We start from the raw sequence: 16,608 nt of genomic DNA, 5'->3' as shown, positions 1-16,608 counted from the left end.
AGATCTTATAATAAATTACAAAGCATAGATTTCCACCCCCTCTCCCCAAAGGAACTTGGAAACCAGTTAGGTGCTCCCACTTTACTTTTGAGGAGAAAATCCCAGAGATGTTAGAAGTACTTGAGAGTCAGGGCTGAAAGCCAGTCTTTTGACTTTTATGTTCTTCAGGGAACTTTAGTTGATTTCTTGGGTTAGAAATGAAGTTTAAATTTGACCTGAGATTTGTTCCAGTTTTGCTGTTATTAAAGGAGGACTAATTTTGTCAATGACTTCTTTAGTTTTAAAAGTAAATATGTAGAAAAGGGTAGAAGGTCTAAACTTTATGAGGCTGGAGATATTTGTCTGTTGTGTTACCTAGTATATGAGTAGAACCTAAAATAGCGCCGATGCATTGTACGAACTCAATTGTGGTTGAATGAATAAGACAGCGGTTAAGAATGGAGTCAGAACTGGATTCTGTTCCTACATTTGCCATTTTTAGCAGTGTGCCCTTAAGATGGCTAAGTGTTTTCTCATCTGTGAACATTAAAGTAGATTTTCTGGTCTTTAAATACATTTGAAATCCTACTGTATAAATATCTGATGTCTCATTTCCTATTACAGAATAAGCATTTTCCACATATTCTTTCCAATGAGCACATAGCATTACATAAGTTGCAATGACGTGTTGAACCATAAAGTGTGTTAGACTTTAGATTATTTCCAGGAATTTGCTACAAAAATATATTTGTTAAAATACTTGTGCATAAAGCTTTTTTCACATTTCAGATTTCCCCAGGAGAGCTTTTCTGCAATGCAGTTAAGAAAAGTATCTCCACATTTTGATACATGTTGCTAAATTGTATTTCTAAAAGGTTGTACCAGTTTACTACCATAAAAGTGTATATGTTGTTCTTAGCTCACTTTTTCATTATTTTAAAATCTTACATCTTTGCTAGTTTGGTATATGAAAGTATTAATTTACTTTATCTGAATTTTTTTATTGCAAAAATTCAAGGGTTTTTTTATGTTTAATGTTTTGAGCTTTTGTGTTTAAAGTTTAATGATTGATATTCAAGGATTATTTATTTGCTCACTTAATCAGTAATTCAACATAGCGCCTGCTCTGTGCCAGGCACTGTTTATCTAAAATCTAGGGATTTAGCTTTGAATAGAAAGTTCTGCCCCTCAAGAAGCTTATATTCTGGTAATTTAATTGTACTGATTTGCCTAGAATCTTCAATACTACTCTGGTGTATATACACTTTTCCCCCTAGGTTTGAGTATAAAAGCTTGTGCTTTTTCTATAATTAGATATCAGTCCCTTGTGATTTTTTTTTTAAATTGATTTCAAATCTAGAAAGTTCCTCCCTTGCAAAGATTTTACAAATATACACATCCAGGGTGTGTGTGTGTGTTGTGTGTTTTGGGGTTTTTGTTTGTTTTGTTGTTTTTGTTTTGAGACAGAGTCTCACTCTGTCACCCAGGCTGGAGTGCAATGTCAGGATCATGGCTTGACCTACCAGGCTCAAGTGATCCTCCCACCCCAGCCTCCTGAGTAGCTGGGACTATAGGCCTCCGGCTAATTTTGGCTAATTCTTGTATTTTTTTTGTAGAGACAGCGTTTTGCCATGGGCCCAGGCTGGTCTCAAATTCCTGGGCTTAGGCGATCTGCCACCTCAGCCTCTCAAAGTGCTAGGATTACAAACATGAACCACTGAGCCTGGCTGGTTTTTAAATATTTTTTAAGACATTAAACTTGGTTCATTTGCATACATTTTTATATGCTGTTAGGCAAGCATATAAAATCCAAATTGTGGATTTTGTTTTCCCCTGTTTGAAAAAGAAGCCAAATAACATGTACCTACTGGGTCCTTCCTACCACCAGCCTTGTTAGTGTCTTTAATTTTTTATAAACAAGGATCTGTTAAATTATCTACTTCCATTTGTCTTCTACTTTTATGTCTTGTTTTTGTGATAACTTCCATTTTGCTTGTTTTTTGGTGGTGCTGATTAAGAAATATTTGCAATGCCATAAAAATATAGTTTAGCCAAATTATTAGGAATTCTTTGAAAAGTATTAACGTGTCACATGTCTTATCTAAAGTTGTTTGAGTGGTGCGTTTCTCATTGGAAAAATAAAGGCATCCTCCAAATGGATAAAGGCTAGGGAAAGAGAGCTCTAGTCAGCAAAGATTCTGGGAGAAGGGGACAGCTTTTTCAACTGTTTTGTTACGCGTCTAAGGATGAGATGAGACCCGAACAGTAGAGCCCAGATTCCAGCATTCTTGTTGGGGAGCAATTTAGAGTCTTAAAAGAAAATGTTAGCTTTGATGCTTTCTGATTCTGGTTCAGTCTCCCTTTGGGTGAGAAAAAGAGGATTTCTGTCTCCTACGTGCAGAGATGTGTGGCAGGACTGGAGACTTGAGAATGGATTTTTTGCAGCTTTCAGGCATATATATTTCAGATAATATCATTGTGTTCTTGTTTAATAGTAATCAGAACTATAGTCCAAACATGAGGCCAGGTGCAGTGGCTCACGCCTGTAATCCCATCACTTTGGGAGGCCCGGGGCGCCAGCGAGGGGGGCGGATCTCTTGAGGTCAGGAGTTTGAGAACAACCTGGCCAACATGGTGAAAACCCATCTCTACTAAAAATACAAAAATTGCCTGGGTTTGGTGGCACACGCCTGTAGTCCCAGCTACTTGGGAGGCTGAGGCAGGGGGATCACTTGAACCCAGGAGGTAGAGGTTGCAGTGAGCCAAGATCACACCACTGCACTCCAGGCTGGGCGACAGGGCGAGGCTCCATCTCAAAAATAAATAAATTAATTAATTCAGCCTGGTTGACAGAGCAAGACTGTGTCTTCAAAAATAAATAATTAAATAAACAAACATGAAGCACAGCTTGAAAGTCCCTCAGTGATCTAGAATAATGGTTCTCAAGGTAGTTTTATGCTGCTTGTCAGTTAAAAACATATATTGTCAATATGTGTATATATTTATAAATTGTGTATTTACAATTTTGTGTCTGCATTGTAAAACATAGTGGTACAAATAAATAGGAAAAATGTGAAGTGAGGGATATTATATAAAAAGTTTACTTGTGCAGAAATGTTCTGTTCTTGCTAGAAATACTATGTTCTGGATTGCTGGTTTTTGAGTGTTTAATTTTAAAAAGCTTTATAATACCATGAATTAGTATCAAGGAAATCAACATTTAGTGCGTTGCATTGCAACTAATATAAATCCATATCATAGTCTTGATCTTAACTTTTTGGCATACTTGTCATATCTCGTTAGATGGTTTCTTAATGTGGAGGTTGAAGAACTAGTACTAGGAACAGAAATGTCAATTCCCATGCTCTTTACATGTGCTTGCCTTATCTTCCATCTGAGGTTCTTCTGCGGGAATCTTTCAACCATTTGTCTATTTGGGCTTTTTTTGTTTTTCTGGGTTGGAGTCTTGCTGTGTTGCCCAGACTGGCGTGCAGTAGCACAATTTCGGCTCACTGCAACCTCCACCTCCTGGGTTCAAGCAATTCTCGTGTCTCCACCTCCTGAGTAGCTGGGACCCATGCCACCATCCCTGCTAATTTTTGTATTTTTAGTAGAGACAGACTTTTACCATGTTGGCCATGCTGGTCCCAAACTCCTGACCTCAAGTGATCTGCCCACCTCAGCCTCCCTGTGCTGTGATTACAGGTGTGAGCCACTGTACCCGGCCTTATCTGTCTATTTGTGAAGGTAGTTTAGTTACACTAGATAACTAAATTTGTGTATTTCCTTATCGCCCATACTGTAATATAGTAAGAGCAAATGAGTGAGGACTTCACTGTCGGCCTCTTATGGAGTTCTCCACTCTTCCCTCAGAATACCTGAGTAATACATGATACCATCTGACATACCAACTCAGTGAAACCTAGACTATAAATACATAGTAAATATTTATAAAAGCTCATTTTTATCTCTGGGCAGAAAAATAGTCCCAATTATTTTCTTCTACACCCCATTGGATTATCTGTGTGTGCTGTACTTTAGGGAAACTAGTGACTAAAAATGATAGGTTCTATTTAAAGTTGATTGGCATTGAAAAGAAATTGGACTGAATAGTCTCACTCCAACAACCATCAAGAGTCCTGGTGGCATTTTCAGAATTGTTGATGTCGTCGTATGTTTTTAATGGCTTAAAAAAAAATACATTTCACCTTTTGTAGTAATGTTAATTCTGTATATTTCCTATGTCGATAGAAATCTGATTAATTATATTTCGCTAAACCCAAGCTAAAAATATATAAAGGTTGACTGTGGAATGTGCACAAAATTGTTATTGATCATAGTTATCAACATTATGCTATGTTATAACAGCTGTTTGAGATGGAGAACGTTTTTACTGTGTCGTCAGATCCTCATCCCTCTCCTGCAGCCCCTCCTTCACTTTCTTTACCCTTATCTTCATCTTCTACCTCATCTGGGACTAAAAAACAAAAGAGGACCCCAACTTATCAGAGATCTGTAAGTCAGGAAAGCAGTCATTCTCAGCTTACCTTGCTTTGTGTTAAGAGCATGACCTAGGATTGCCACTCATTCTGGTTGAAATATCCTGCAGACTCACCTTCTAACTTCCCGAATCATTTTTTTTACCTTCAGTCTTGAAAGATAACCCAGTAGATTAGGGCCTTGCTCAAAGTATGTCCAAGAATCAGAAGCATTATTAACACCTTGGATCTTAATAAAGATGGAAAATCTCAAATCCCTATACGCACTGAGTCTGATTTTGTATTTTAACTTCTCATTTGAGAAGCCCTGGTTTAGAGCCAGACCTTCTTGGTTTGAATCTTCTGTTTGACTTTGGCAAGTCATTTAACTTCTCTTGTCTGTTTTCTCATTGGTAAAATGAGGCTAATACAATACTTTCTTTTGTGAAAGTTAAATGAGTTAATATATGTTAAACACAGTGTGGTGGCTTTGATTTACCTGATTTGACCACACATGTCGTTGACTCCTACTTTTGTTTATCTTTCTAGAATTTTAGTTACTCTTTTTTCCTAATGAAAATGTATCCTTTTTATTAATTATGTCCAATATCCCACTTAAGTGGAAATACTGATTATAAATCAGATTTTCAGTGAAAGGGTCTAAAACATAATTGTAATGATTTGGAAATGTCATTACTATGGTAAATTATAAACCTAGGCTTTGCTAAGGATTTCATCCTATTTTGTGCTTCACTTACAGTTTTTGTTGTTTTACTCAAAGAAAGGAAAATGGAACATCCAATGTGATAGTATTTTATGACCTAGGCAGATAACGTTATATTGCTTTTAAATAGCTCCTGTTTCACTAAAGAATGGGAAAGAAATGATAGTTACAGATTTCATCAGTATGTGAAAAGTGAAGGGTTTCTTTCAGGTAAAGATGTCTTTAAATGTACCTGTGAAATGATTCAGCATTTTTAAAATGGAAATGCTTTTGCTGTCTTGTTGTTTTGTTGTCTCAGAAGTTTTCTAATACACTATTTTGGATAGTCTTTCATTAAAGGACCTAAGCATGAATTACTCTGAGATTTTCTAGTTTAAGTATTGCATAGAAAGTTTATTTTATTGTGTTAATCTTTACTAACTTGAAATATGCCTTCCAAATGCATGACTTACTAAATAGTATTAAGGTATCAGCTGAAGTTTCAAAATAGTGTTACCAAATCTCTTAAGAGTCTTTGGTAGTTTGTGGTCACTGTCTCTTAATGTTAATTACCCTTGTTCTGAGTTTGTTTTAGTAATTTTCAGTTTATGTAAAGGCAGCATTTACTAATGTAGTTGTCATACGTTAATATTAAACCCCAGAAATTCTATTTTTGTCTGGTAAGTGAAAATACTACCATAATTTGGGGCAGTTCCCCAATATAATAACTTAAATTGTTTCCTCTGAAATGTTTTATTAGCTAAATTAATGCTGCATTAATAAAAGTCCATAATCTTCCTTTCATTTTACTTTTTTTTTTGCCTTTTTATATGGAAGATTTAGTGACTTATTAACCAGACATAATATGCTATGGAGATAATGTGCAGATATGTATATATTCTTTTTCTTTTTAAAACAGATGAGCTTTGATCCAAACCTTCTCCACAACAATGGACATAATGGGTACCCTAATGGTACTTCAGCAGCACTGCGTGAAACTGGGGTTATTGAAAAACTGTTAACCTCTTACGGATTTATTCAGTGTTCAGAACGTCAAGCTAGACTTTTCTTCCACTGTTCACAGTATAATGGCAACCTGCAAGACTTAAAAGTAGGAGGTAATCTGTCAGTTCTCCTTTGTAAAACTGTAATCACAAAATTTGTCTTGCATATCAACTTGTTCATGAGTGTTTTTCAAAAAAAATGTTTTATGTAAATAAAAACATTTTGGACTTTCAGTTGTATTGTTTACTGAAAAATATCTGTATAAACCAGCAGAATCCTTAAAAGATATATTTGTTTATATTTACAATAAATGCTTGGAAGATTTCTTTGTTCCCCCTAAAGATGACTGTTTACCTGTAAGATGTTAAGCCAGTAGGAATATTGAACTTCTATAATGTTATAATGTTACTTATGATTATTCTATCAGGTACTATTTGGAGTAGTACCTGAAAAAAGTAATTCTTAGAATGTCACCTCTTAGATTATATGGAAATTCATTTTGGCTGACACCATACAAATTATTTCACAGGTCTGGCATGGTGGCTCATGCCTGTATTCCCAGCAATTTGGAAAGCCAGGGCAAGCGGATTGCTTGAGCGCAGGAATTCAAGACCAGCTTGCAGCCTGGGCAACATGGCAAAACCCCATCTCTACAAAAAATACAAAAATTAGCTGGGGAAGGTGGCTTGTGCCTGTAGTCCCAGCTACTAAGTAGACTGAGGTGGGAGGATCGCTTGAGCCCGGGAGGTAGAGGTTGCAGTGAGCTTAGATCGTGCCACTGCACTCCAGCTTGGGTGACAGGGAGACTTTGTCTCAAAAAAAAAAAAAAAATCGTTTTTATATGTTAAAGTGTTTGGCTTACTAAAGGACTGAAATTATGAGGCCTCTGTACATTTTTTAAAAACATGTTTGAGAAAAGAGTATAATAGCTAACAAGATGCATGCTATAGGAGCATTGTTTTGGTTAATCCTCATGGCAGTCCTGTTTGTTAGGAATTATTCTCCTTTTACATATGAGAAAACTGAGGTACAGAGGAGTTTTAAAAAAAAAAAACTTGCCAAAGGTTATGATTGTTAAGTGATCTCATTTGTAGTATGTGTAAATTCCATAAAAACTAAAATTAAGACATGGCTATCTTAGCCTAAGATGGTGGTTCTGAAACATTTTGTGTGTATCAGAATTACGTGGAAGGCTTGTTAAAACAGATTGCTATACTTGATCCCCAGAGTTTGTCTTTGGCTAGGACTAGAGTGAGGTCCAAGAATTTGCATTTCTTTTAAGCTCCCAGGTGGTGGTAATGCTGGTCCAGGGACCATGCTTTGAAACCACTGGTCTAAGGCGATTGAAATGCTATGTTAAGTATAGTTTGGAAGCAATATATTGTTTCGCAAAAATTAGTTCAACAAATATAACACATTCTTTATTTTAGATGATGTTGAATTTGAAGTATCATCGGACCGGCGGACTGGGAAACCCATTGCTGTTAAACTGGTGAAGATAAAACAAGAAATCCTCCCTGAAGAACGAATGAATGGACAAGTTAGTGACTTTGATGTTTTCTGTTTTATTAGGGCCCTGCATTTGCATATCTTTCACGTTAGAAAAGGAAGATTCTCCCCATCTCCTCAGTTTGCACGAAAGAGAGCTATAGTATATAAAGATTACTATTTTAAAATTAATCAAAAGCACTGGCATTTCTTGACCTGAAATAAAAATATGGTCAAGACTCAGTTGGGTTTTTACATATAACCCTGAGTCAATGCTTACAGTCAATTTACATACTGTAAGTTTGAAACTTGGCAGCATGACATCCTCTTGTGGATCATATTAAAATGCATCCCTGTGTATAGTATAGAGGATATTAAAATTCAGTTTATATTGCACAGTGCTGCTCCTGAAATGATTAGCAATGGAAATTTTTTTTTTTTTGACTGGTAGGTTGTGTGCGCTGTTCCTCACAACTTAGAGAGTAAATCTCCAGCTGCCCCGGGTCAGAGTCCAACAGGGAGTGTATGCTACGAACGTAATGGGGTAAACTTGTGTATTTTTCTTAAACCTTTGCCTGATCCACCATGTGATCTATAAGCGTACTTTAAAATTCGAAATAGAAAACGTAAGCTGCAATTGTTAAAATCAGTTTTAAATTTGGTTTCTAAGAGGCTTCAAATGCAGCATAATCAAAAAATTTAAAAAGAAAAATTCCATAGGACTTCCAAGTGTCAGTTTGCCCAAGTATGACCTTAGTTAGAACATTAAGGTAAAATGTTCCTTTTAATCACTTTTTTGGGGGTTGTGGGGGGGGGATCTTTTTCTGGTTTCTTTTAAGCACTAACACCAGCTTTTTTTGTTTGGAATGCCTTATATAAAATTGGTTTTTTTGAAATGTAACTATAGTCTCTGGGCAAATGCTTCCACGTGTGTAAGCTTTTTGAAGTTGGATTGCTGCTCAGCTGTGGACTCGCAGAAGTCATCAGCACCATGGAGGGGAAGTGTGTGTTTACATGAATAAAGTAACTTACTTGTCATAAAGCATTTAATTTTAAGAAATTTGGCTTAAAATGCCAGTATAAGAGGTTTTTAAGTAAGTAAATCACAGTATACAGTGAATATGCATCCTGCCAAAATAGTAATAATGATTTATTAATTCACAGGAAGTGTTTTATCTGACTTACACCCCTGAAGATGTCGAAGGGAATGTTCAGCTGGAAACTGGAGATAAAATAAACTTTGTAATTGATAACAATAAACAGTAAGTTCTTTTTTAAAAAAATTTTCTCACCTAAGTGTTTTGCGTGTGTTTTTTTTCCCTCCATTAAGAAATTTGAAGTGGGTTAAAAACCTAACTTGTAAGTCTGGATAATTTTCATGAACTTTCAGTTCATCAACTAATGATTTGAGGTCTGTGAATATTGTATTACAGCTATGATGCAGGATCTCAGAAATAGGAAGATGATAATTAAAACATTGTCAGGCATTTCAAGGACTTGTTCTAGAGATCAGTGAAGGTTTTTCAAAAAATAGTGCTTTGAGGTAAGTTTTGAGGGAGGGATATAGTCACTAGAGAGATGAGAAAAAAGAGCATTATGGATAGAAGAAATACCATGACATGTTTTGGGGAAATGGCCAAAAGTTTAGTCGAATTGACCGGAAGGTAAAGTTTGAGCGTTCTTCTATGTAGGAATCTTTGTGGTATTTAAAACAAGGAAGTGTGATTGGTTTAGATCTTTGGAGGTGGTGGAAGTGGTAGACTTTTGAAAAGTGGGGATGCTGTTGACCAGAGGCAGTGATGTGAGAGTTAACGTGAAAGATGACCACCTAATATGGATAGACTTAAGAGGATGGGGTGGAGGAGTCAAGTTATATTGAGAAGATACCATCATCAATCTTAATTGATTAGATGAAGGTGGGATTGGAATTAAAGGGAGTCCCAAATACTGTTTTTCTGGCCTGGCCTACTGGGCAGATGATGGTACCATAAACTGGGCTAAGGAGACATAAGGAGAAAGTTCAAGGTGGGAAAAGAATCATATTTACTTTGGCAATTTTTGAGTGAGGTGTTTGTGATATCTGGGTAGAGATACCAAATCTGCAGTTGTGTGTATAGGTCTGAGACTTAGACCTATAAGTCTAAGGTCTGTTTCCTGCCTATAGGGAAAGTATGTAGAGCTGTAGAATTCATCAGCATACACAGTTAAGGAAAATGTAGTTAAGAAAGCTCAGGGAGAATATTTTTGTCTTGGGATATGAGAGATGAGAGATGCAAGAGGAGAAGGAAATTAAAATAGGAAGTTGGAGAAAGTGCTAGTAGTGTACTTTCCAGTAGCATGTGGAGGGAAAAGTCCTAAGAGCATGTCTGTGGGATTATCTGCCTTGAACCTTATCTCTTTCTTGACAAGTCTAGAAGGAATCAGATTGCATTGTAGGTATGGTTATTATTACAGTCTGAAGGCCTCAATTTATATAGTCGTTAATCTCAGAACAGCCTTACCTGGTAAGTTTCTTCATCTGTAAAATGAGGTATAAGTTCTCACAAAGTTACTTTTGACGTTCGTACTGCTTTTAAATAGCAGACATTTAAATTCCCATCTGATTCTAAAGCCTTTTCACTGCAGTAAGTTACAAAAGCAGGTAGAATTTTTCTGGTGTCTTTGTTAGTCTGTAACTTTTTTTTAAATAAAAAGCACATTTTGGGTTACTTGTCCGTGAAAAATTAAGGGAAGTAATTGCTTGGTGTATAGGTCTTCTCTTAAAACATTTAGACTAACAGTACCATTATGTCTTATATAGTCTATGTTATCTTAAAATTGAATTTACATCGCTGCTGCACGAAAATGAGGGCATAAAAGCAACATGTGGTGTCTCTAACTTGTTTGCATTCTCCAAGGGAGGTGAATATCATTACTTTTTTTTTTTTTTTTTTTTTGAGACGGAGTCTGGCTCTGTCGCCCGGGCTGGAGTACAGTGGCCGGATCTCAGCTCACTGCAAGCTCTGCCTCCCGGGTTCACGCCATTCTCCTGCCTCAGCCTCCCGAGTAGCTGGGACTACAGGCGCCCGCCACCTCGCCCGGCTAGTTTTTTGTATTTTTAGTAGAGACGGGGTTTCACTGTGTTAGCCAGGATGGTCTCGATCTCCTGACCTCGTGATCCGCCCGTCTCGGCCTCCCAAAGTGCTGGGATTACAGGCTTGAGCCACCGCGCCCGGCCACGAATATCATTACTTTTAAAAGCATAGCAAGTTCTCTTAAAATCACTTCATTTGCTCAACTTTTATGGCTGTTTACTCAAATAATTGAGATAGCTACTAAGTTTAGCACTCACTGAAAATAGAGACCATCTCCTATTTATCTCTGTATCACCAGTACCTTACTTTGCCACAGATTATGCCTACACAATTGTTTGTTCAATGAATAACCTTTATAAAACTTGAGTATTCCCACCTTTGGTAGCGCTTTGTGGCTTTATTTCAGTTCTTTTGTTGAAATAGAGAAACAGTAGAACATCATGCACCCATGTATAAGTTTGTAAAAACAAATCTTCCAACAACAGTCCTAGAGAAAGATAACCTATATATATATATTTGCCAAATGTAGAAGGCTAAGGAGTTAAAGTCCTTTGCCTATAAAGCCGTATGAAAATAATCAAATGTCATAAACCCTGTATTTATTCTTAGTGATGATAGAATTATTAAAGCCCCAGGAAACTAGTTTCTTTAGACTAGTATCTAAGCAAGTCAGTACATTTTTAACCCGTGTTTCATTCCTCCTCCCTGCAATTATTTTTTTCTAGTACTGGTGCTGTAAGTGCTCGCAACATTATGCTGTTGAAAAAGAAACAAGCCCGCTGTCAGGGAGTAGTTTGTGCCATGAAGGTAAGTGTTAAATTTGAGAATCTTGAGTTTTTCTTTGGCCATATGAAGTGTTGTACTTCAAACTCCAGCCTTTTTTTTTTTCTTTTTTATCTTTACCCTTTAAAACTATTTCACTGTTAGCCTCAAAAGTAGTCTCTTAAAATTCCTTGGTTGCTAATACATTATCTTCTTTAAAATTGGCTGTTTAATTGATAATATTAGATTCTACCAAATTATACTATTGTGACTACAGTATAATTTTACAAAAAAATTATTGGTTTTAAGTTGTAATCCTAAATTTGTACAGAGTGGTAATAATGTTCTTGGTTTTTTGTTTTGCTTCAGGAGGCATTTGGCTTTATTGAAAGAGGTGATGTTGTAAAAGAGATATTCTTTCACTATAGTGAATTTAAGGGTGACTTAGAAACCTTACAGCCTGGTGATGATGTGGAATTCACAATCAAGGACAGAAATGTAAGATAGTTAACTTGATCTTTGGCCTTTTAAGATCAGCGATGGTTTATGTTTTTAAGAAACACTTAAAATTATGTGATTCTTCCTTCCCCTGTGCCCCCACCACCTCCAACCCCTTCTGATTTAGGGTAAAGAAGTTGCAACAGATGTCAGACTATTGCCTCAAGGAACAGTCATTTTTGAAGATATCAGCATTGAACATTTTGAAGGAACTGTAACCAAAGTTATCCCAAAAGTACCCAGTAAAAACCAGGTAAATAATCTTTTTCAGGAGAGTCCTATTTCGCCTCAGTAGTAATAGAATAATATGGTATGGTATGCTGAAATTTTATCTTATTCAGTTAACATGGTAGTGGAACAACTAAGTACCTCTTGTTATGTGTAGTTAAATTAAAAGAGAAACCAGATTTACATATCCATAATATGGTTTTTGGGGTTTTTTTGTTTGTTTTGGAGACAGAGTCTTGCTCTGTCGCCAGTCTGGAGTGCAGTGGCGCGATCTCAGCTCATTACAGCCTCAGCTCACTGCAATCTCCACCTCCCGGGTTTAAGCGATTCTCCTGCCTCAGTTCTCCCGAGTTGCTGGGACTACAGGCACGCGCCACCATGCCCAGCTAATGTTTGTTTTTTTTTAAGTAGAGACGTGGTTTCACCCTGTTGGCAAGGATGGTCTCAATCTCTTGACCTTGTGATCCACCGACCTCGGCCTCCCAAAGTGCTGGGATTACAGGCATGAGCCACCTCGCCCAGCCAAATATGTATTTTTTTTTTTTTTTTACTGGGTGATGAGAAAAGACCAAAGAAGAAAATGATAATTAAATTGGAAAGCACCTGATTGGATTAGACTGCAGTTCAGGTGTACATTTGTTCCCTCTTCTGCCCCTGCCCCACCCCTCCAGTTTATTTGTGGGGAAGCTGAGGACACAAATGGTGTCATTGCTGGGAAAATTCCTTAAATAAAATTTTTTGGTACCAGAGTACAGGGTCTTAATAGCAGTGTTATAATTTGATGGTTGACTCATGTGACCATAGACCATGAAGCTTTCACATTGGAGTTATGTTGTCAACACCTTTTTTCGCTTCAGGAAACTATGTTAAAAATAACATGGATTTACTATGTGTTCTTCTTGTTTGACTTAGAACTAGGAAGGATGAGAAATCTCCAGCTAAAATCGTTTTTCCTTCTCATCAGAATGACCCATTGCCAGGACGCATCAAAGTTGACTTCGTGATCCCTAAAGAACTTCCCTTTGGAGACAAAGATACGAAATCCAAGGTGACCCTGCTGGAAGGTGACCATGTTAGGTTTAATATTTCAACAGACCGACGTGACAAATTAGAACGAGCAACCAATATAGAGGTTCTGTCAAATACATTTCAGTTCACTAATGAAGCCCGAGAAATGGTAAGTGTTGGATATTCCTGGATGTGTATCTAATATGCGAAAGCCAATGTTATATTCAAGTTTATATGTGAAAAAAATTTTTGAATGGAAATCTGGACAGGATTACTAAGGTATTTTTAGAGTCAGTGATTCTCTAGCCCTTAATATGAAGAGTAAGAAAATTCAAGTTCATCATTGTGGAAAGTAGATTTTCCCAAACTATTTTCTAAGACATTTAATCAGTGATGGTTTCTGTTTTTAGGAAACACAATTCTCCAGTGTGGTCCAGGAAAGCCAAAAGATTGAACACCCATGATCTAGACACTAGATCACACATAAAATACACTTAACACCAATGATAGTTGATGAGCTTTTTTAAAAAAAAAAAAATCTTAGGCGTGGTGGCTCACACCTGTAATCCCAGCACTTTGGGAGGCCGAGGCAGGTCATCACTTGAAGTCAGGAGTTCAAGACCAGCCTGGCCAACATGGTAAAACCCCATCTCTACCAAAAATAGAAAAAGTCAGCCAGGTGTGGTGGTGGGCGCCTGTAATCCTAACTACTCAGGAGACTGAGACAGGAGACTCGCTTGAACCCGGGAGGCAGAGGTTGCATTGAGCCAAGACCATGCCGTTGCACTCCAACCTGGGTGACAGAGGGAGACTCTGTCTCAAAAAAATAAATAATCACAAAAACATCTCATGTTTTAAGAAGGTTTAAAAATTTGTTGTGTTGGGCCATGTTCAGAGCTGTCCTAGGCCACAGTTTGGACAAGCTCGCAATTAAACCAGAGTCAAAAAGGTTTCGTTTTGGCAGAACTTCGCAAATTGTTTTTAAAGAGTTTGTGTCTGTGAGTGGCATATACTAACCAGAATTATTTCCCAAACATGTTTTATGAATTCACTTTCTCAGACATAATTTGCATTTAGTCATGTTTGGGATCATATCATCTACACTGTAACTCAGTGTTGTCAGTGGAACTGGGTACATTGAATGAAAATTTAAGTTTCTTGAGTTTTTTTTAATCCTTTGCCTTTGAAGAACTGATTGTGTTTGACACAGTGTATTTAACTTTAAAAGTTTGTAAGTCTGAATGTGTGATTTTTTTTTTTTTTAACATTTTCAAAGGCAAGATCTGTTTTGCTTTACAGTATGGAAAATATAACTTGCCTACCATCAGGACATAGCAAGGATTAAATGTCAGAATATTGTTTAGGTCATATTTAAAACTTACAGAATCACTTCTGCAGTGAGTATGTAGTAGGTAATACAATAGCAGATTGATAATTTGTGTTCATTGTCTCATTAAATATGAGTACCTACCCTGTTCCAGGTACTCTTGATACAATAGCCCTTACAAAGCTGATAATTTAGTAAGAAGGAAAAAAAAAGAAAAAACGAGAAAAGATTTTGTATATTTTATTCTTCTATTCTTCAGATGTAAATTTTAACTCTTTCGTGGGCCTAAACTCATGCAATTTTTGAGGTAGAAACTAGAGAATTGCCTTTGTCTATTTTGGAATTATGGTCTCTAAATTAGTGAAGTTTCTTGAAATTATATTGTCATTAGATGTGGGCTTTTATGAAATACATTGTGTTCATGTGTTTACATTCAAATGTGATTTTTTCTAGTGCATATTTGCCACAAAGTAGCAATTGGGGAGTCTTAGAAAATTGCTCAGGTTACTTTGTTGAAAGCAATGAGTTTGTACTTAAGCTAGAACAGTTCAAATGTGGATACAATATTTGTGTCACATCAGAGAAAATTCCTGATGAATTGAACTTGATGGTGGTTGTAAAGTTGAATGTTGCCTTACTTGACAAGTTTCACAGCCAGTGAAAATATTATTTGGGTTTCAGGGTGTGATTGCTGCCATGAGAGATGGTTTTGGTTTCATCAAGTGCGTGGATCGTGATGTTCGTATGTTCTTCCACTTCAGTGAAATTCTGGATGGGAACCAGCTCCATATTGCAGATGAAGTAGAGTTTACTGTGGTTCCTGTGAGTTGTTTTTGAGAAAAGTTGGGAGGTGTTTCTTGATGCTTTCTTTTTCAATTGAAAGTTAATTTTGTTTTATCATTTTTTAGGATATGCTCTCTGCTCAAAGAAATCATGCTATTAGGATTAAAAAACTTCCCAAGGGCACGGTTTCATTTCATTCCCATTCAGATCACCGTTTTCTGGGCACGGTAGAAAAAGAAGCCACTTTTTCCAATCCTAAAACCACTAGCCCAAATAAAGGCAAAGAGAAGGTAGGTTTTGCATAATCCAAATTATTTTTGTAGCTCTTTATTCCTCTTCTGCTTTAACAGCATATTGTAATGGAGTACATATAATGAGCAGAGTTTGTCTCTTTCAGAATTCTCTGTCATATTAACAGTGAACTAAACAAAGTAAGGTTTCTTAACCTCAGGATTATTGACATTTTGGGATGAATGATTCTTTACTGTGGGGAATGGGATGTTTAGCAGCATCTCTGGCCTCTACCCACTGGAAGTTAGTGTTCTGATCCCTTTTCCCTACCTCCTACTATGACAGCCAAAAATGTCTCCAGACATTGCCAAATGTCCTCTGGGAGGCAAACTCCAAGTAGAGAGCCAGTTATATAAAATGATAGTACTGTCTTCCAGGCAATTTAAAACTTTCAAAGTTGGGTATCATCAGTTCGCACATTTAAACTTCATTTATTGAAAAATCCACTGAACAGGAAATATAAAGATGTCTGAGATGAATTCTCCTTTCAAGTTAATAACAAGTTGAGAGAGTTTTATAGAAACAAGTAATTCATACAGAATATAAAATATTGCTATTGAAGGTCAGCAATAGTGCTCTGGTGAAAATTAACTGGTAGGGTATGGGATGGTTTCACTAATAGATGGAGACAGGAAAGAGCATTATTCACAGAGTAAAAGTACAGATGAGAAAAATTCAGGGTTTCTTTAGGAAACAATGAGTAACTAGTCTGACAGGAATTTTTTGGGGGGTTTGTGTATGGGTTTTTGTTGGTGAGGGAGGTTAGGAGAAATAAGGTTGAAAAATCAGGATCCAGCTAGACTGAGAGGGTGTTGATTGCTTCTCTAAAGAATTTAGACCTTGTTGACGGGCATGGTGGCTCATGCCTGTAATCCCAGCACTTTAGGAGGCTGAGATGGGTGGATCACGAGGCCAGGAGATCGAGACCATCCTGGCTAACACGGTGAAACCCCGTCTCTACTAAAAATACAAAAATTAACCAGG

General features: G+C 36.9%; 1 protein-coding gene across 6 annotated transcripts in view; it reads left to right on the top strand.

Moving 5' to 3' along the window:
* Positions 1-16,608, top strand: part of CSDE1 (cold shock domain containing E1) — a 40,657-nt gene that overhangs the window by 11,927 nt on the left and 12,122 nt on the right. For 2 of the 6 annotated variants that reach the window (XM_010371959.2, XM_030935717.1), the window contains exons 3-12: positions 6,080-6,278; positions 7,596-7,705; positions 8,105-8,197; positions 8,818-8,915; positions 11,453-11,534; positions 11,859-11,987; positions 12,115-12,240; positions 13,180-13,392; positions 15,232-15,372; positions 15,459-15,623. In XM_010371959.2, coding sequence (XP_010370261.1) covers positions 6,080-6,278; positions 7,596-7,705; positions 8,105-8,197; positions 8,818-8,915; positions 11,453-11,534; positions 11,859-11,987; positions 12,115-12,240; positions 13,180-13,392; positions 15,232-15,372; positions 15,459-15,623 — 1,356 coding nt within the window. Of the gene's footprint in view, positions 1-4,347; positions 4,495-6,079; positions 6,279-7,595; positions 7,706-8,104; positions 8,198-8,817; positions 8,916-11,452; positions 11,535-11,858; positions 11,988-12,114; positions 12,241-13,179; positions 13,393-15,231; positions 15,373-15,458; positions 15,624-16,608 lie in introns of all 6 variants that reach the window. The other 4 variants (XM_010371954.2, XM_010371958.2, XM_010371961.2 and 1 more) reach the window with 4 other exon arrangements.

The sequence above is a fragment of the Rhinopithecus roxellana genome, chromosome 8, assembly GCF_007565055.1.
Source record: "Rhinopithecus roxellana isolate Shanxi Qingling chromosome 8, ASM756505v1, whole genome shotgun sequence".
In the NCBI taxonomy this organism is placed as follows: Eukaryota; Metazoa; Chordata; class Mammalia; order Primates; family Cercopithecidae; genus Rhinopithecus; species Rhinopithecus roxellana.
The sequence above is the reverse complement of the archived record's forward strand: the minus strand, read 5'-3'. Positions and strand labels throughout refer to the sequence as shown.